General features: G+C 51.2%; 1 protein-coding gene across 11 annotated transcripts in view; it reads left to right on the forward strand.

Annotated features, from left to right (window-relative positions):
* FCHO2 (FCH and mu domain containing endocytic adaptor 2) overlaps nucleotides 1–16,467 on the forward strand; it is an 89,676-nt gene extending 73,209 nt beyond the window's left edge. For 7 of the 11 annotated variants that reach the window (XM_032966130.2, XM_032966132.2, XM_076071876.1 and 4 more), the window contains 10 exons: nucleotides 1,220–1,410; nucleotides 1,633–1,735; nucleotides 3,817–3,855; nucleotides 6,852–6,966; nucleotides 8,337–8,492; nucleotides 9,023–9,155; nucleotides 10,646–10,848; nucleotides 11,924–11,988; nucleotides 13,838–14,002; nucleotides 14,453–16,467. In XM_032966130.2, the coding sequence (XP_032822021.2) occupies nucleotides 1,220–1,410; nucleotides 1,633–1,735; nucleotides 3,817–3,855; nucleotides 6,852–6,966; nucleotides 8,337–8,492; nucleotides 9,023–9,155; nucleotides 10,646–10,848; nucleotides 11,924–11,988; nucleotides 13,838–14,002; nucleotides 14,453–14,475 (1,193 nt within the window). In that variant the 3' untranslated portion in view covers nucleotides 14,476–16,467. The remainder of the gene's footprint in view (nucleotides 1–1,219; nucleotides 1,411–1,632; nucleotides 1,736–3,816; nucleotides 3,856–6,851; nucleotides 6,967–8,336; nucleotides 8,493–9,022; nucleotides 9,156–10,645; nucleotides 10,849–11,923; nucleotides 11,989–13,837; nucleotides 14,003–14,452) is intronic. The other 4 variants (XM_076071875.1, XM_076071882.1, XM_076071874.1 and 1 more) reach the window with 3 other exon arrangements.
* The last annotated feature ends 3,374 nt before the right edge of the window (nucleotides 16,468–19,841 follow it).

The following is a 19,841-nucleotide window of genomic DNA, read 5'->3' on the forward strand; positions in this document are numbered from 1 at the left end:
AACGTTTTTTGTATTTGAGCTGTGGTGGGGTTGACCGAGTAACACCGTTCAAAATCACGTGTGTTGGGGTCAGAGGCCTATCACGTGTTGGATGGATCTCTGCAACGCAAGACCGTTAGCGATAGCGACGACTTTGGGCGGGGGGCTTCATCCAGCAGTGGATGGGACTCGCCCGATGACGTTAATGATTGACATGACAATGGCAGCACGTTTAAAAATATGCTTCTCCAGATGTCTGCCTGCGCTCGATGAATGCGTGCGTGTGTGGGTTCACTTGTGCCCCACGGGCTCTCTGGCAGATGGTGTCATCGGACAAGATACTCGTTTTGTTTACCAGTCCCGTGCTCCTTTCATGCTCTGCCCAACAGCAGAGGGGAGCTTTGACCAAAGGCCGCACTGCAAAAGATCCGGCAGTCAACAGCTGCCAATTGGCAAATTCGCCGCTCATTAAAATAATAACAATAATATTATTCAACAAATAATATATGGTTCTTGATTCACCGTACTTTACCTCGCTGATTAATGCAGGCTCAGATGTCACTCGCTGCTGAAGTTGGCCAAGCCATGAAGAAAGTTAGCGAAAATGTGTTTATTGTCGTTTGTAGAGCGTATTTGGGACACCCTTGGACACTGAGCGAGGTACACTTTTACAATCTACGAATATAACCGCAGGTTGTTGTTTTCTTGCGTGCAATCGCAATTATTTATCTTAATGTTTTATATCGCCCACTGTGGCATACGGATCGGGAGCATGGGACATCGACAAAGAAAATGTAACATAAGCTGAAGAGCGAGCAAAGAAGATTTACACTGAGAAAAACAAGGAGGAATGCATGTATCAGAGAACACACGGAAGTTATAGGCATCAAATCCACCGCTTAAAGGAAAAGCATGTGGACTTTGGAGCGGTGATGGTCGATGGTCGAGACTGACCACGGATTGGCAGCCAAAGGAGGGAACGCTCAACGTGGAGCCGGAGCGATGTGATCGGACCGTTGTGCGGGAGCTAGAATGCATCGTTGCTTCGCAAGACCGTGAGAGACGGCATGGGCGCGGTCCTTTGTCCATCGGTGGATAGATCACGGCCGATGGCGATGACCATCAGCAACCGAAAGCTCATTCCGATTCAGAAGGAACCAGGGACCTGGTAACCGTCGTTATGCAGAGTTAAGTCCGCTTACGTTGCCTTCGTTTACGTGCAGCATTTCTTTTGTTTCAGGGCCCTCTCCAGTTCACACCACCAAGAGCCCGCAGACGACGAATGGCGGAGGGGGGGGAGGCGGAGGAGGAGGAGGGGGGGGTACATCGCTCATTCCACCACCCCGGCCCCCGTCACGGCCCAAACTCCTGCCCAGCAAACTCGGGGGCATCGAGGAGAACGTAAGGGCGGCGGATGGTTGGGGTGGCACGGTGGGTTCTCGATGGCCGTGACGCTGACCCAAAAGCGTCAAGTTCCTGCATTCGTTTCAGCCGCTCACCTCTGCGATTGAACCAGGTTCTATGGTTTCGTGAGTCGATGGTCTCATCCTCTCTCACCCCGCCCCCCCACCCATCAACTACCCCCCCCCCGCTCCATTGCCCCTCGTCCTCACCCATCCACCCCCTTGCCCCCCCCTTCCCGTCCCCGTGCAGCCGCGAGCGTTCAGCCCCCCGCTGGCCCCGCTGGCACGCGCCGAGAGCTCCTCCTCCATGTCGTCCTCCACGTCCATGAGCGCTGCCACGACGCCCACATACGGTGAGCTGGGGGGGGCTCAGGCCGCACTCAGCCTGGGGAGCGGAGATTGTTCATGTCGTGCATTGCATGCGTAGTGTTCTACAGGGCCGTAATGTTGTACAGGGTCGTGGTGTTGTACAGCGTCGTAGTGTTGTACAGGGTTGTAGTGTTCTACAGGGCCGTAGTGTTCTACAGGGTCGTAGTGTTGTACAGGGCCGTAGTGTTGTACAGGGTCGTAGTGTTCTACAGGGCCGTAGTGTTGTACAGGGTTGTAGTGTTCTACAGGGCCGTAGTGTTCTACAGGGTCGTAGTGTTGTACAGGGCCGTAGTGTTGTACAGGGTCGTAGTGTTCTACAGGGCCGTAGTGTTGTACAGGGTCGTAGTGTTGTACAGGGTTGTAGTGTTCTACAGGGCCGTAGTGTTGTACAGGGCCGTAGTGTTGTACAGGGTCGTAGTGTTCTACATGGCCGTAGTGTTCTACAGGGTCGTAGTGTTGTACAGGGTCGTAGTGTTGTACAGGGTCGTAGTGTTGTACAGGGTCGTAGTGTTCTACAGGGTCGTAGTGTTGTACAGGGCCGTAGTGTTGTACAGGGTCGTAGTGTTCTACATGGCCGTAGTGTTCTACAGGGTCGTAGTGTTGTACAGGGTCGTAGTGTTGTACAGGGTCGTAGTGTTGTACAGGGTCGTAGTGTTCTACAGGGTCGTAGTGTTCTACATGGTCGTGGTGTTCTACAGGGTCGTAGTGTTCTACAGGGTCGTAGTGTTGTACAGGGTCGTAGTGTTGTACAGGGTCGTAGTGTTGTACAGGGTCGTAGTGTTGTACAGGGTTGTAGTGTTGTACAGGGTCGTAGTGTTGTACAGGGTCGTAGTGTTGTACAGGCCGTAGTGTTCTACAGGGTCGTAGTGTTGTACAGGGTCGTAGTGTTGTACAGGGTCGTAGTGTTGTACAGGGTCGTGGTGTTCTACAGGGGCGTAGTGTTGTACAGGGTCGTAGTGTTGTGCAGGGCCGTAGTGTTGTACAGGGCCGTAGTGTTCTACATGGTCGTAGTGTTGTACAGGGTCGTGGTGTTCTACAGGGCCGTAGTGTTCTACAGGGTCGTAGTGTTGTACAGGGTCGTAGTGTTGTACAGGGTCGTAGTGTTGTACAGGGTCGTAGTGTTGTACATGGTCGTAGTGTTGTACATGGTCGTAGTGTTGTACAGGGTCGTAGTGTTGTACAGGGTAGTAGTGTTGTACAGGCCGTAGTGTTGTACAGGGTCTTAGTGTTGTACAGGGTCGTAGTGTTGTACAGGGTCGTAGTGTTGTAAAGGGTGGTGGTGTTGTACAGGCCGTAGTGTTGTACAGGGTCGTAGTGTTGTACAGGGTCGTAGTGTTGTACAGGCCGTAGTGTTGTACAGGGTCGTAGTGTTGTACAGGGTCGTAGTGTTGTACAGGGTCGTAGTGTTGTACAGGGTCGTAGTGTTCTACAGGGTCGTAGTGTTCTACAGGGTCGTAGTGTTGTACATGGTCATAGTGTTGTACATGGTCGTAGTGTTGTACAGGGTCGTAGTGTTGTACATGGTCGTAGTGTTGTACAGGGTCGTAGTGTTGTACAGGGTCGTAGTGTTGTACAGGGTCGTAGTGTTGTACAGGGTCGTAGTGTTGTACAGGGTCGTATTGTCGCATAGGGTTGTTGTCGCATCATGAAGGGAATCATCGTGTCTCGTTACTGCAGAGCGTGGTGAGGTTGTTCCTTACGGCGTCATCACATCTCACGGGGCCATGATGGAATAATTTCTTGAATCAATTCGTAATCTGCAGTTGTGATAATTCAACTCGGCAGTGGGGTGAATTGTCACGTGCTTTGCGAACACATTTGCACATCACCATCGTTGTCGTGTCACCGTGCGCAAGCATTCCGCGTGACGTTTTTTCACTCATTGTTTGCGTTTTTGCATCGCACAGACTTCACATCGTACGGATTTGTTGCTCTGCCGCACGCACGCACACACAGCACGATCATAACTTTCCTGGCGGCTGTCGTTTCTGCGTTACTGTGCGGTATTCCGCAACCCCGTGATGGCCATTACCATTGTGACGTTTGATGTTGCTGTGCGGTGCAGTGTGTAGCTTTTTCAACGGTGTCGCTGCAGTGCGGCGCGGTGAGTAGCATCGCTCACGGGTTGTTGTGCAGCTGTGCAGTGTGCGGTGTCTCTAATCGTGTCGCCGCTGTCCGTTTGCGCGTGCCTGCGCGGTGTGGCGAGTGGCGCCGATAATAGCCGCTGCTGTGTTTTCTCTGCCGGTGGTATTGCTGCTCCACAGTATAACGAATGTCTACAATCTCCAGTGGTTCGTCAAATCCAGTCCTGACGTCGACCCCCTGCGTTCGCACGAGAGGGTGTTCCGTGATTACCAACCGTCAGCCGCGTGCAGTGGCTGAATTTGTTTTGTGTGAGGACCAGGAAATATTGGCAATCGCCTAACAGGCAGCCAAAAACGTGGGGGGGATCACAGGGACTGGAGTTGAAACGCTGGGTACAGATGAACTACAGCTGCTGCCGTGATTCACAGCTTGCTGCTTTGTGAAAACGATTGGCCCTTGGTTTAGTTTTCTCGGGATCATCTGGTTTCCCACCCCCCACCACGTATATATAAAACATTTAATTGGCCAAACATCTCAATGTGGACCAGCCCCCCGAAAAACCTGTCTCAAGATTTGCTCTGAAGTTTTTAAGTCAAATTATCTTTCATTGCACGGCTCTTGTGCTGTGCACGTGGCAGCTGAGAGCCTACGCTTAAGCTCCGATACGCCCCCCTGCAACCCCGGCCCCCACCTTTATATATTTATATATTTTAAACCAGGGTATTGGCTGCCTCCCAAATGAACAGTCTATTAATAATTCTAGATTTGACGCTTTCGTGACTGCAAGGATCCATACTCTTTGGTTCTATTCGGTAAAGTCACGTAAAAGTATAAAACAACAAAAATTAAAAATAAAAATTCACGACGTTTCGGCCACAACACAAGTGGCCTTCATCAGGTGAAGGGACCAGACTGTCTTGAGGACAGCGCTGGAGTGAACACAGCCAAGAACACACCGCGACCTTTACGCTGTGTGAGAGGAAACAAGGCGCCTTGACAAAGGAATTAGCATAAAAATTAGCATTTACTTGGCGGACTTAGCATGATTAACGGTGTAGAGAGGGGGAGACGTGTAGACCGGCGAGGGGGGGAGGGGGAGTTTCCCTATTGATGGTGTGAAAATGGAATTTAAGCAGCTGCGAAAGTTTGGGATACCACTACTTGAAAAAATATACTGTACCATTGAAAATTAGTTTAATGTTTGGTTCGATTTAGAACATCTTTCCAATGGTTGCTTAATTTGAAGCCATCTTCTCGGTTGAAATTGTGTCTGTGTTTGTAAATCTGAATTGCCTCGTGAACAAATCTCTGATAAAAACCCGTGGGTTTGCAAAGAACCTTGGTATCGGAGAAAATTATATCGTGATCACCCACAGCGTTGTAACAGTGATCAGCTACGGCAGAAGAATTCGTTCTGCCGTGTTTCAAATCTGATTTGTGCTCGCGAATTCGGTCAGAGACATGTTGTTTCGTCTCCCCGATATAGCAGTCACCACAGGTTTACAGATTGATCCGCCAATTAAATGCTAATTTTTATGCTAATTCCTTTGTCAAGGCGCCTTGTTTCCTCTCACGCAAGCTTAAAGGTCGCGGTCTGAGCTTGGCTGTGTTCACTCCAGCGTTGTCCTCAAGACAGTCTGGTCCCTTCACCTGATGAAGGCCACTTGTGTTGTGGCCGAAACGTCGTGAATTTTTTTTATTTTTGTTGTTTTATACTTTTACGTGACTTTACCGAATAGAACCAAAGAGTATAGTATATTAATAATAAACAGACGGCCTATAGACCAGTGGTGGGCAACCTGCAGCTCCTCGTGGTGGCCTGCTCTGAGTGTATCCAGGGTAATGCGCGTGGGGGTCATGATTAGTGCACGATTGAGGGCCGCTCGTATGGCCCGCCAACTCGTCTAGGGGGGTGGCCCATCACTGCTCTAGGCTGTGGAGACGCGTGGACTGCATTGCAATACCACCACGAATGCCGCGCCCCCCCCCCTCCCACCACCACCTCACCCCCCCCACCTCGTCTCACGCTGCCCCGAGGCAATCTCACACGCCGCTCCCCCCCCCCCCCCCCCCCCCCCCACTAGATATTCCTGTTTGTGCTGAACTTGAGTCATTACTTTCTAATTTGGCAAATGTATTTGTGCGGTGAGAGCGTGCTGTTATTGGGCCGGGGGTACAGCGTCCGTGGCGTTGGGTGATGGTGATCGCCTCAGTGTGGAGTACGTTGGTGTCGTGCCGTATGTCTCCTGTTTATTCTTAAGCTTTTGCTCATGCATACGTCCAGCTTAAGTCGGTGTCTTGTTTCAGATAGGTAAGATGATTCTTCAGGAGCTGTCCTTGGGTAGACATACTTGCCAGTTCTGTCGCTCCGACAGATATCTCTCGGTTGTTTAGCACACCCGTACATTACATCTTTTTGCTCGTGTTTATCTTGTACGCTGCTTTTTAATAATGTTATTGTTTGGTTCTTCAATCTTTCCCTCGAGTTAATTCCTTTTGGGTTGAGATGGCTATGGAGAGGCCTTCATCTAGCAGCGCATAGGATAGTTCATGGCTGATGATGGTAGTGAGAATGATGATGATAATGGTAGGCTAGCTAGGCACGGTAACGTTAGACCTCTCCCCAGACTTATTCAGTGGGTCATCACAATGCAAGATTGTCGTTGACTCGTCTTATTTATTTTATCTCATTGTTACCACCTCGTTGGCACCGAGATGGGCACCGGATTGATGTGACATGCCCCGACTGGACATCTGTGAAAAAGTGCTTTACAGCTTATCAGATTCCTCCAGTATAGATAAATATTCTGCTTCTGATCTCCGCAAGGCTGGCGACTTAGGGGAAAGACTTTGGTGGGATACGGTTAGGACAGATATCGGGGGAGGCGAGGGGGGGGGGGGGGTCTCGTGTCTACTACGCAGCAAGCGGCCGCTGCAGGATATGGCCGGAGGTAGGGAGCGAGTGGCACGACGCGATGGCATCGTCGTGACTCGTCGTCGGCGTTGTAATTGCAGTGGGAGCGTCGCGGGGCCCCAGTCCGCTCACGCTGAGCGCTCACGACTCCGTGCCCATCGCCGCCGCCTTCACCGAGTCCATCAGCGCCTACTTCAAGGGCGCCGACCACAACAAGTGAGCGTGGCGTCCCCGGCCGGCACGCCTACCGTGGTGCTGCGGTAGCGCTACGCAGCAGGGGGATATAGCGAAGGGCGCGTGTGAGTGCGTGGTATGCGAGTGTGCGCGTCTGTCAATGCGTCCACGTGGGAGGCGGAAGTGTAGCGGTTTACCGTGATGTCCTACGATCTCGGTGACCCGAGTTCGACTCTCACTAATGGCCAACACCAGTTATGATTATCTGAACGATTCCCCTGGGTCGACTCAGCCTCAAATGAGTACGTGGTGCGGTGTGTAAACATCTACCCTGGGGAGACAAAGGTAGCTGGGAGTGGTTTAGGCCACCCACCTCCTCGTGTGCAAACATCACTTTCCCCAAAAGTCCGTTAAGGCTACACGAGGTATCTCAGCGCTTGTGAGATGCAGTTTTCATTTACGACGCTATATAAAACTAATCAATATATGTTTTTTTTATTAGATTAGTGTTCAAATACTCGTTGGTTCTTTCGGTAAAGTCACGTAGGTAGAAAATTAATAGGTCACGACGTTTCGATCGCAACACAAGCAATCGTCATCAGGTGGGACAACCACAGCAAGAAAAAAACTGCTGAAGTAGGCGAGAGATCTGCCGTGGCACGAGGTTATATAGTAGGCGGCCTCGGCAGTAGGGGGGGAGAGAGAAGGGGGGGGGGGGAGAGAGTGGGCGGGGAAGAAAGTGGACCCCGCGGCAGCACCCGGGACACTGGAGTAGAGATCGGAGAGAGATGCAGAGAGAGAGAGAGACACACAGAGAGTCGGAAATAACAGCTGACATAGGCAGGTAGGATGGAAACATCACAGTCAGTTAAGACTTTACCTGGTTAATAACGTCCTTCCAATGATTGCTTGTACCCATCTTCTCAGTTTAAGTTGTGTCTGTGTTTATTTATCTGGATGGCTTCATGAACAAATCTCTCCTAGCCGGTGGGTTTGCAGAGTAGCTTCGTCTTGGAAAAGTAAATTTCGTTTGAGCCCACAGCGTTAAAATAATGATTAGCAACGGCAGAGGTATTGGTTAAGATCTGCCTTGTGTTTGCAAACGCGGTCCGAGACATGTCGTTTCGTTTCCCCAGTGTAACTGCTGCCGCAGCCACAACCAATGTTCAAATGTATCCGTATGTGCATATCACAATTTGGATAAAATTTGGCAGAAAAGACTAAAACTAGATTTCCTAAAAGTCCCGCTTAACATTCCACTTTCATCGTAATAGGGATCGCGACTCGCTTGCATCGCCATTCGAGGTGTTCACGATTCTTGATGACGATTCGATAATTTCATTGAACACTGCGGTGAATGTAGGCATTCGCCGCGCGCGTGTCCCCACGTGCGTGCCTGCGCTCGTGTGCAGCTGCATCGTAAAGGTGGTGGGCGAGATGACGGTGTCGTTCCCGGCGGGCGTGGCGCGCGTCTTCGGGGGCAGCACCTCCCCGCCCGTGCTCAGCTTCCGCCTGCGGCACGCGCGCCGCCTTGAAGCCGTGAGGCCCAACGCCACGCTGCTCTTCAGGTGAACGGCGTTGGTGGGGGGTGGGGGGGGGGGGGGGGCGGACAGTGGAGGGTGGCGGTGAGAGGGAAAGGGGCGAAGGGGGGCGGTGCCACTGCCCCAGATGAAGCTGTGGGATTTCTCCCACATTCCCAATATTCCTCCCAAAGAACATTTTTGCCAGACGTCCCAATGCAAGTGCCATCCTGAGAAATGCTCGGAATATTGCCATTCATGTCTTTGTTGGGGAAACAAAGGACTCGTGTTTATTATCTGACCAGCTGGTGCAGTGGTCAGGGTGCCAATGGGGTTATTGTGAAATGGTCAACAGCGGTTGTCAGCGGGTAGACTCGCACCTTCCAGAGCAATGTGGAATTTTTCCACTACTTCTTTAGGGCTGTAAACAATAAACAGCACTCATTGGAATGGAAAGTGATATTAATGAATTCGCCTTTGAACTGCTAACATTTTTTTCTTGTTCTCTACCATCCTTGCCGCACATCAGCCGCCGAGATTCACAAACCCCCGTCCGCGTTTCATTCCTCTCTCCGCAGTGACCCCTCCCAGAGTGACCCCAACTGCAAGGACTTCTGGGTGAACATGGCGGCTCTGACGACGCACCTCAAGAAGCTGTCGGAGCAGAACCCCACGGCGACGTACTATAACGTGGACGTGCTGAGATACGAGGTCTCGTCCGCCACCCGGCACCTCGCCGGTCTAACCCTTGCCTGCCATGTCCGGGTCGAGGTTAAAAGGTCGTCACGGCCAGTGCCATCATAGCCACCAAAGACTAAGACGATGATCCCCCCCCGGATAGCCTGCAACAGACTTTTGGGGCAAGCGCTGTTAGCGAGTGCCTATGAAGGCTTCCACGGCACACGAGGTGGTGGGTGGTCAGCACCACACCCGGCTGCCTTTGTCTCACTTGTAGTGATGTTTACACATTGCACAAGGTGCTCATTTAAGGCTGAGCCGACCTAGAGGAGACGCAGGACCAGTTGAAATATTCGCCACCATCATTGGCCGTGAGTGGGAATCGAACTCGGGTTGCCGGGTTCGTAGCGCATCGCACTAACCGCTACACCACCACTTCCCACTAACCGCTACACCACCACTTCCCACTAACCGCTACACCACCGCTTCCCACTAACCGCTACACCACCGCTTCCCACTAACCGCTACACCACCGCTTCCCACTAACCGCTACACCACCGCTTCCCACTAACCGCTACGCCACCGCTTCCCACTAACCGCTACACCACCGCTTCCCAGTAACCGCTACGCCACCGCTTCCCAGTAACCGCTACACCACCGCTTCCCACTAACCGCTACACCACCGCTTCCCAGTAACCGCTACGCCACCGCTTCCCAGTAACCGCTACACCACCGCTTCCCACTAACCGCTACACCACCGCTTCCCACTAACCGCTACACCACCGCTTCCCACTAACCGCTACACCACCGCTTCCCACTAACCGCTACACCACCACTTCCCACTAACCGCTACGCCACCGCTTCCCAGTAACCGCTACACCACCGCCACGCTTTATCATCACTTCCTTCATTCTGCTCGATCCCGGGGTTGTTTTGCGAGGTTTCATTTATTTGTATTATTACTGCTACTACTACAGGATGTGATCTCATTGTTTGGCGGCTGGTGCAGCACCGCAAGCAGTGGCGACTGACCTTCCAGTGTCCATGCAGCTATTGTCCTCAAGGGGGCTCAACTGCCGTTAGTGGTTGTACTGCACTCGGTGTCACGGATGTCATCTATGCGCGTGTAGTAGCCACTCGCTGAACTAAAGGCAAACCATAGCGTTGATAGCAAACAAACATATACAGCCTACCCCCAACTGTTCTCATAGCTGCAGCCTAAACTTAGCTGTACCCATAGCTACAGCCCACCCCTAGCTGTACCCGTAGCAGTGCCCATAGATACAGTCCACCCCTAGTTGTACCCATAGCTACTGCACACTCCTAGCTGTACCCATAGCAATACCAATTACTACAGGCTACCTCCAGCTGCACCCACAGCATTATCCGTATCTATTGCCTACCTTGAGCGCTACCCATAGCAGTGACCATAGCTACTGCCCACCCCTAGCAGTACCCGTAGCTGTAACACCGCCTGCTCTCTTGTGCCCGCCGCGCCCATCCTCCCGGCCCGGCGTGCCCAGGTGAGTGTGTCGGGCGGCGCCCAGTCGGTGCCGCTGAGCCTGGTGGCGCGCTGGAAGTGCGAGCCGACGGCCACCGAGGTGCAAGTCGACTACCGCTTCAACAGCGCTGCCATGGCCGCACCGGTGCCGCTCACCAGCGTGCAGGTCATCATCCCCGTGGACGGCGGCGTGCTCGGCATGCAGGCCCAGCCGCCCGCCATCTGGTGGGTCCCGCCCTGCGCCTTGCCCTGCCTTGCCTTGCCCTGCTGTGACCCGTCTGCCCTTGCACTGCCATGCCCTACCTTGCCCTGCTGTGATCAGTCTGTCCATGCCCTGCCATGCCCTACCTTGCCCTGCTGTGACCAGTCTGTCCATGCCCTGCCATGCCCTACCTTGCCCTGCTGTGACCCGTCTGTCCATGCCCTGCCATGCCCTACCTTGCCCTGCTGTGACCAGTCTGTCCTTGCCCTGCCATGCCCTACCTTGCCCTGCTGTGACTAGTCTGACCCTGCCCTGCCATGCCCTACCTTGCCCTGCTGTGACCCGTCTGTCCATGCCCTGCCTTACCCTGCCTTGCTCTGCTGTGACCAGTCTGTCCATGCCCTGCCATGCCCTACCTTGCCCTGCTGTGACCAGTCTGTCCTTGCCCTGCCATGCCCTACCTTGCCCTGCTGTGACTAGTCTGACCCTGCCCTGCCATGCCCTGTCATCCTCCCTTTGTTTTGACCGTCTCACTCTCTCTGGCCTACCTTGCCCGCGCCCATCCTCTGCCTTGCCATGCCCCGTGTCTCCTTGCCCTTTCTTCTTCTCCTGTCTCTCCTTGCCCCACCATGCCCTCTCTCCTAGCCTTGCCATGCCTTTTCACTCCATGCTTTTCTGTGTCTACGCTCATTCTCTTCCTTCCTGCTGTGCCTCTCCCCATCTCGCCCCTCTTATCACCTTGCATTCTCAGAATCAGAATATGTATTTATTCTTGAGGAATCCGATGAGCTATAAAGCTGTTTTTCGTCTCCCCCACCCCATCTCTTTTTACCTTTCCCTCTCTCCCCGTTACCAATCCGTCTGCCGCGGGCACCATCATTCCTAGCCGTACCCTCTTCCCCCCTGTCCCTTATTAAAGTAACCTTCGTGGCAAAGTTATTATAACAATATGTGAATGGCCTAACACACCTAAGCAACAACATGTCCTTAAATGAATTGCTCACGTGTTTGTATTACCTTGTCCTCTGTGTCAAAAATTATTTTTTATAACCCCCCCCCCTTTCTCTTTTCGCTATTTTTATGATGCCATTGCTGCAGGAACGCTGAGCAAAGCAGGGCACTTTGGAAAATACCAGAAATATCTGACAAGTCAGATGGGGCGGGTGAGTGAGATGCGATATTTGCGAACGGCACTTGCTCCTACAGTCTGTTAAGACTATACGGAGGGTCTTTGTCTGCATGGTTTGTGTAGTTGTGTGTATGTGTGTGTATCATTGTGTATATGTGTGTATATGTGTGTATCTTTGTGTATCTGTGTGTTTGTGTGTAGTTGTGTGTGTATATATGTCTATGAGTGGGGTTTGTAACGATTAGCGTGCTGTGCTACAAACCCGGTGACCCGAGTTCGATTCCTGCTTATGGCCAACACCAGTGATGGTTATCTGAATCAGTGCTGCGCTTCCCCTAGGTTGACTCAGCCTCAAAAGAGTACCTGATGCGGTGTGTAAACATCGCCACTAAGGAGACAAATGCAGCTGAGTGTGGTACTGGCCACCCACTCCCTCATGTGCCGTTTCGGCCTTTATAGGTCCTAACAGCACTTGTCCCACAGTCTGTTAATTTCCATGCAGGGTATCTTTGTGCGTGTGTGTGTGTTTGTGGGCAATGGTGGAACAGTGGGTAGCTTGTTGCCCAACAAACCTGGTGACCCCGAGTTGGATTCCCGACCATGGCTAACATCAGTGGCGAATATCTAAACTGGTCCTGGGAGGGATGGTTAAGATCCAGAAAAAATATGGCAAATACTATAAACAATACAATTATTATTTTTGGTTCTTCGGTAAAGTCACGTCGAAGGGAAACAATAAAATAATAAAAATATAAACACAATAAAATCTCACGAAGTTTCGACTGCAACACAAGCAATCATCATGAGGTGTGAAAACCACAGCAAGAAAATTTGAAAAAGTGGCGTTTTATTTTACGTTAGCACCACGGAGAGCGATTTGGCAGTTATTCATATGGACGAGTCCATCTATGTTCGGAAAAGAGGAGGGGGGAGACGAAAATAATGCATGTGGTCTGAAAGCCACCGTAAGCGTGAACAATCAATTAAGACCCGAAATGGTTTATCAAATCCTTCCAATGATTGATAAGCCAGAATCCATCTCCTCGGTTGAAATTGTCTGTGTTTGTATATGTGGATAGCCTCATGAACGATGGCTTGCAGAGAACCTCTGTCTTGGAGAAGTCAATGTCATGTGAGCCTACTGAATTATAACAGTGATCTGCCACGGCCGAGGTGTTGGTCCTACCGTGTTTTAGGTCTGCTTTGTGTTCACAGATGCGGTCCGAGACATGTCGTTTGGTTTCTCCAATGTAACTACTACCACAGAGGCAACTTAGTTTGTAGACGCCAGGGTACTGTATGTCCGGAATCACATCTTTTACAGATGGAACCAGATCACGGATTTTATGTACTGTGTTGAATCGGACCTGGATCTTGTGTTTATTATATTATTAGACCGGCCTTGCGTGCATTTATCCTCCGAAAAAGAAGAGTGATGAGTTTGTGGTGGCGAGTGAGGTTCTGGGGTCCTCAAAAGGGCATTGGTCATATTCCGCACCACCACCATAACCATTTGGGGGGGGCAGATCATAAAGACGCTGATAAAAACAACAGTGATATGAAGATAAGAGCTGGTCTCTTGATTGCGTCTGTTTTTCAGAGTTTAAACTGTTTGGTTGCATGGTTGTGTGATTGCGTGATTGTGTGGTGGTTGCACAATGGTAGTTGTTTCCTCTCGGCTGTGTGGTTGCGTTGTCGCGTGATTTTTGTGCTGCTGTGTGGTTGCGTTGCTTGATTGTGTGAGGCTGTGCGGTTTTTGCGTTCTATGATTCTGCGGTTCTGTGATTGTCTTGTTGCCTGGTTAAGTGGTTCTCTCTCGTCGTTGTGTGGTTGTGTGATTGTGTGATTGCGTGGCTGCCCCCGCGTCGTGCGCGCGTGCGTAGGCTGTGGCTCGCTGCGTGCACACCTGGATGTGTCGGCGGGACCCAGCTCCCCGTCCACGCTCGCGGTGCAGTTTGGCTGTGAGGGAGCTTCCCTCTCGGGCCTGCAGCTCGAGCTCGTGGGCCCCGGCTACCGCCTCTCGCTGCTCAAGAAGAGGATGACCACTGGTCAGGAGCGCACTCGCTCGCACACTCGGTGTGCTCACCCATTTGCTGAATTATTCATTTGCTCACTCGTTCTCACTCACTTGTACGCTCACTCATTGCTTACGTTACTTTTACGCGAACAGTCGCTCGCTCGATGACTCTTTGTTTCACTCGCCACGAAATTCACCCTCTCATCTCTACTTCGCTCCCTCATTTGATCACTTACTCATTTGCTTTACCCACTTATTGCTTCACATACGCACCCACCTGCCTACTTGACCACCCAACTACCCACCCCTTCGCTCGCCCGCGCGTTGACCCACTATCTCACTGTCGCCGCGCCATCTCCACCTCTGGCGCGCGTGTCCATATACGCACACGCGCACATAGACACACACACACACGCTCACTCCGCCGTGCGTGCTCACCCAAGCGTACGCCATCAATGCCAACCTAAGCCGTGTCCCGCAGGTAAGTACTTGGTGGACTGCTGACCCACCGACAGCGCCGCCCCTCCTGCACCAGCCGGACCTCCCTCCCCGCATGCGCCGCTCGCCGCCGCCGCCGCCACTAACGGTTGTGGCGCGCCCGTGAGCGTTGGCGCTGCGGTCGACGCTGGCGAGCGGTCGGAGCCAGGAGGGGGGGGACGTCAGTCGGGGCCGCAGAGCCGGCGAGCGTGGAGGCCGCAAGATTCTCGCGAATCTCCGGAGCAGCGAGCCTCTTCCGGCCTCGCCGGTGCCGTGTGCTCCCGACCGGATTGGCGTCCGTCTGTCCGTCCGTGCGTCTGCGAGTCCGCTGGTTTCGGCCGAACGCACGGTGGTGATGGAGGCTGCCCCTCCCGCCCCCACTCCCTGACCCTAAATGTTGCCAGCTCCTGCAGGTGCCCCCCAACCCCCCACTCCACACCATCACCCACAAGCACCGCCCCCCCCCCCCCCAAGGTGCCGCCACAGCTGGCAACGTCGCCGGTTCTCTCCCACGCCGCCGGTAAGCGGCGTGGCCGTTGTGTCTCTCCGGACCTGCCTGCCGGTCCTCCCATGGACAAGCCATTAAGCAAGAACTTTGCACTTTACATTGTATACCCTTGTTCAAGTTTTTTTCGTTTCGTTATAGGGGGAGGAATTACTTCATGGTGTTAACGTCGGTATCGTGTTGTTGTAATGTTTTATATATATAGTGTTGTTTCTTTTCTCCTCTGGCCCGGCTTCCCCTCGCCGTAGAGTGCGCGCGGTGACTATGCGATGGCACTTGCGTGAGACGCGCGCACGGCTGGCACGCCGGCTGTGTTTGGCGTCGGCTGCTGCCGCTGTTGTTTTCTCGTTGACAGCTGCGGTGGGGGGGGGGGGCAGTGCCATCGTTGCGCAACGCCGCTGCCCTCTGCCATCGTTCGATGCTGCGATCACTAATCGTCCCAGTGGTGTCGATATAAATATTTACACACACATGCAGACACGCATACGTGGGTTTATGTTGATTCTCTCTCTCTCTCTCTCCAAGAGTCTTGATTTTGTCTTCGTTCTGGTTGTTATTTGTATTCGTTTGCTTCTGTCTGCTTGGCAGGGTTCGCGTGCCTGTGTGCGCGCGTGAGTCTTTGTGCGTGCGTGAGTCTTTGTGCGTGCGTGAGTCTTTGTGCGTGCGTGAGTCTTTGTGCGTGTGCGCGTGTGTCTTTGTGTGCGTGCGTGTGTGTACGTGTGCGCGTGTGTCTTTGTGTGTGTGCGTGCGTGTGTGTACGTGTGCGCGTGTACATGCGTGTGTGCATGCACGTGTGCACGTATGTGCACGTGTGTGTGACCCTGCAATACCGCGACGCATCTACCAGAGGCTCTAAGCTGCTCCTCTGGAGGGGATGATGATGATGATGTTTGACTGTGCTGCTGCTGTGCGTGTGTGCTCGTGTCTAGTCGAGAACGCTGTAGGTTTCTCGCTCGTTTTAAATGTTAGACCTGCCTTACGTGGTGGCGAGTTAAAACAAAACAAAAAAAAGACACGATATATTCTAATGTAAATAGTCGGTGATTTGTTCTTGAGCACCTATATGATGATGATGATAATGATGATGGTAGTCGTAATACAAACAGAAATTGTACATTTATAGAGATTCAGTCACTCTTAAGAATATTTTTTTTTAATGTGTTGCACTTGTAATAAAATTTAAGAAAATGTATATTCTAGAGCGGGGGAGGACGGATCGTGTGCTGTACGTACACCGAGGGGGTTTTTCTGTTCGATAACACAAAAATAATAAGAAATCGGAAAAATGACAAATTCCCGTTGGGTTATAAAAATGAAATAACGGTGATTTTTTATTTACTTTTTGTTTCTTCTTAACTTCCGCCTCTGTCATGTCCTCTCTGTGCGGTGCTAACACACCGAGAGATGCCGTGTATATACCGCCAACGTAACCGTCCATGTAGAAGTTACCGTTACCGCTTTCACTTGTATATGCCAAACAGACCCGTTTGCATATAAAGACATCTATTGATGGACGCACGTTTGTCTCGTCTGATGGGCGCACACACACACACGCGCACGCGCGTGTACGCACCCCAACGGGGAGCACATCTCACCTTGAGGACTGTTGCCTGAAACGTCAGTTCAAGTTTCATTTATTAGGTATAGCCCTGTGAGCCATGCGGCTCTTGAGTCGGGTGCAACCGCTACAAACAAAATATGAACAAAGAATTTCTTAAAGCGACGACGCGCACCAGAAGCATCCTGGATAAACCAGCAAATCTCGCTGTCTGAGCAAAGGTCAAATATCCAACAGTGCCGAACGGTGAGTGGCAGAGTTTACAATAGATGTTGTGGAACCTGGTTAAAGCACTTTAAGAGACCAGGACAAGTCTCTTTTTCAAGCGTAACCTGGGTCACTCTTTCGAGGCGAAAGGGCCGCTCACGGATAAGGACCAGCGTGTCTCTGGAATCGAGCTTCTAGGATCTCGCGCGAACCAGCCTAGTGAGGTGAGGTCAACACAACCCCCCTCGAGTGCCATGGCGTGGGAAAAGGCCTTCATCCAGCAGTGAATTGACACGTAGTAGCTTGGCACGAAGCAACGGGGGGGGGGGGGGGGGGAGAGATTATGCGAGGGAGCTCCGAAAACCAGCAGCGGAGGGCACTAATAATGGGATAGGAGTGTGAAAAACGACATTCTTAATTTAATCATGACCCTTGAATTAGAACATTTCATGGAATCGAGCAAGTTTGTAGGAGTTTCGAAAGTCCCTGGCATGGGCGGAAGAATCGAGGGGTGAGTTCATGGCACCAACGTCCGTGGTGGTAGCAGTAGAGGACTATGACAAGGAGTCGACGGGACCAAGGGAGTTGATCGGTGAGTGTTCGTGTGGCTGTGCTTCAGGCGGCATCGGTAGTTTGTTATGCTTTTGTCCCCAATGAAGTGCAATAGGCATCAAGATCAATACAATTCCATTCGGAACTCTGCAGCTGTCTCGGAGAACGTCCCCCGGAAGATGTCAACTCTGACTGAGCACACTTTCAATACGCCACTTCACCCCACGCTAATGCCATACAAAAAATGTCCCTTGCGTCAAACTGAAGTTAACTATCAAGAGCTCAATTTATCCACATTTTTTTTAAAAGCAAATTTCAATTTTTTTCGTGCAGTCTTTGGTGAATGTGCTTAGACCGTCAACTCAATGCACTTGAGGACCCGGTTAAATTTGTAACTTAATATTTTACCAGGTAAGGCCCACTGAGCTATGTAGCTCTTTTTCAGAAGTGAACTGGCCACAAATGATAGCTCAACAAAGTGGATTATCAATGTGGACGTTTATAGCAGCCAAATACTCTAAAACGATGGGCGGCTGAGGTCTGGATTCAAACCCAGAACCGGCGACCGATTCCGACAGTAAAACAATCTTTATTTTTTTGTTGTAATGTTCCATAACAAAGTTACAGCAGAACCAGTTTACAGTTCAGAATGAGAATCAGAATATATATACTGGAGGAATCCGATGAGCTATAAAGCTCTTTTTCACAGATGTCCAGTAGGGAGCGGGTAAGAACGTTACAACAAACAGTACAACAAAAACACGATACCGGTGCAAAGTACAAACAAAGGCAAGCAATCACCCATAAACATGCAAATAAAACTAAACCACCCCCATCTTAACCGGCAAAGTCCAACTGAGGTATTCACTTATTTTTCAGAAGCAACCTGGCCGCAAATGATAGATCAACAAAGTGGCTTATCGCGTCGAAATTTATAGCAGCAAAAGTGGATCCGCACGACTCCGTTAGCGGAATTTGCCCGGTAACGCTGCCGTGGGAATCCGGGCGGAGTCTGCTAAGGTGCCCGATTCATGAACCTGAGCGAGATTATTTCAAAGTTGTTGCAGGGGCCATGGCGTGATTGGTATCGGTGAGGCGTACTCCCACACACGCCAGAATCTCTTTATCATTAACAACCGTGACATGACATTTTACGTTAACAAGAGTCGTGAACATAAAGTCAGGTTTGTTCGCTTATCTGTTTTTTTTTTATTACCACAGTTCTCAAATGTCGATGCAACACTCGTACGACCAAGCGATCTTGAGAATGTACACCATTAATTCATTAATTATGGGTTGTTGTGGAGCATTTTGGGTCACAAAGGTAAATTGTCAAGTCCGTTTCACAACTAAACGAATCCCACAGAGATTGGGTTGCTCGGCGTTCAGAGCGCTCTGCTGGCATCGTTGAGATTCTGGGGTCGAATCCAGGCAAATGCTGCCTGTGGTTACATAGAGTTCTCAATGGTGAGCAGACAGGATCTTAAATTTCGTTGTGTTTCCACGTGGAGAACACCTTTTGTGGCAAGGCGAGTGGGATAGTGCTGCCCCCTACTAAGTAGGGCACGTGTGTAGGTAATATCAAGTGACCTGGGAGGTTGCTCTGTGATATCCACTTCAGTGGGCTGTTCTCTAACACAAGGCAATGGATTGCTCTGCGAAAACTCCAAATGGATGTTTCATCTCAGGACATGAAGCTCATTGCACGATCAGCGGGGATTTTTTAGATAAAATATATATACCAAAGACAAAAAATCATCTTTCTATGTCTAAGCCTATTGGGCCCTCTGATACATTGCTTTCCAGTAGCAAAACGCCCTGGACTGGTTTTGACTTCTCTCGGTCTCGTCAGTCGACCTTGTGACCCGTAAACACATAACAGCCAGCCTGTGTCAAAGGGCATTCATTGGTGGCAGGTTACATCACGCACTGCACTGTGGGTCATGCGGTCCACCGTATGACGCAGAGGGTCCTGTGTCCTCTGTCGTGGACCGCGGAGTTTACACTGTCAATAAAATAAAAAAATATATGAAAACAACTAAATTCTTTTTAGTTCTTTTATTTTTATTTTATTGTTTTTTTTTACCTACGTGACTTTACCGAAAAAACCAAAGAGTATGAATCATTGCAGTCACGAAAGCTTCAAATCTAGAACTCTCATGTTAATTTCTCAACTCCTTGGGTCTTGCGGTGACGTTCAAACACGTGGCGATCAACGTCTCCGGTGAAAATGCCGAGGGGGAAGGGCCCGATCTGAATTAGGGCCATTACCCAAAACGTCAGTCCGTTGTGTTCTGGTTTCCAACGCAGTGTTTTGTTGTTGTTCCTAACGTGACCATTTCAACTTTGTTCAGCTCCGCCGGTTTTTTTTTGTTTGTTTTTACAAACGGTGTTGTTACTTAAAACCACCGCTCCGAAAGCGCGTCGTAACTGCAGCTCTCTCCGCTGCGGATTTCGGTCGGTGCCGCGCGTTGCCCCCGGGCAACGGCGTCCGACGGCCTCGCTCTACGTGTCGCGAGCGGTAGGGGGGAGGGAGGGGGGGGAGCAGCTCCTTGACGCGCACTCCATTCG

The sequence above is a fragment of the Petromyzon marinus genome, chromosome 35 (genome assembly GCF_048934315.1).
Source record: "Petromyzon marinus isolate PM22_M1 ecotype Great Lakes invasive population chromosome 35, UKy_Petmar_22M1.pri1.0, whole genome shotgun sequence".
Taxonomy (NCBI): Eukaryota; Metazoa; Chordata; class Hyperoartia; order Petromyzontiformes; family Petromyzontidae; genus Petromyzon; species Petromyzon marinus.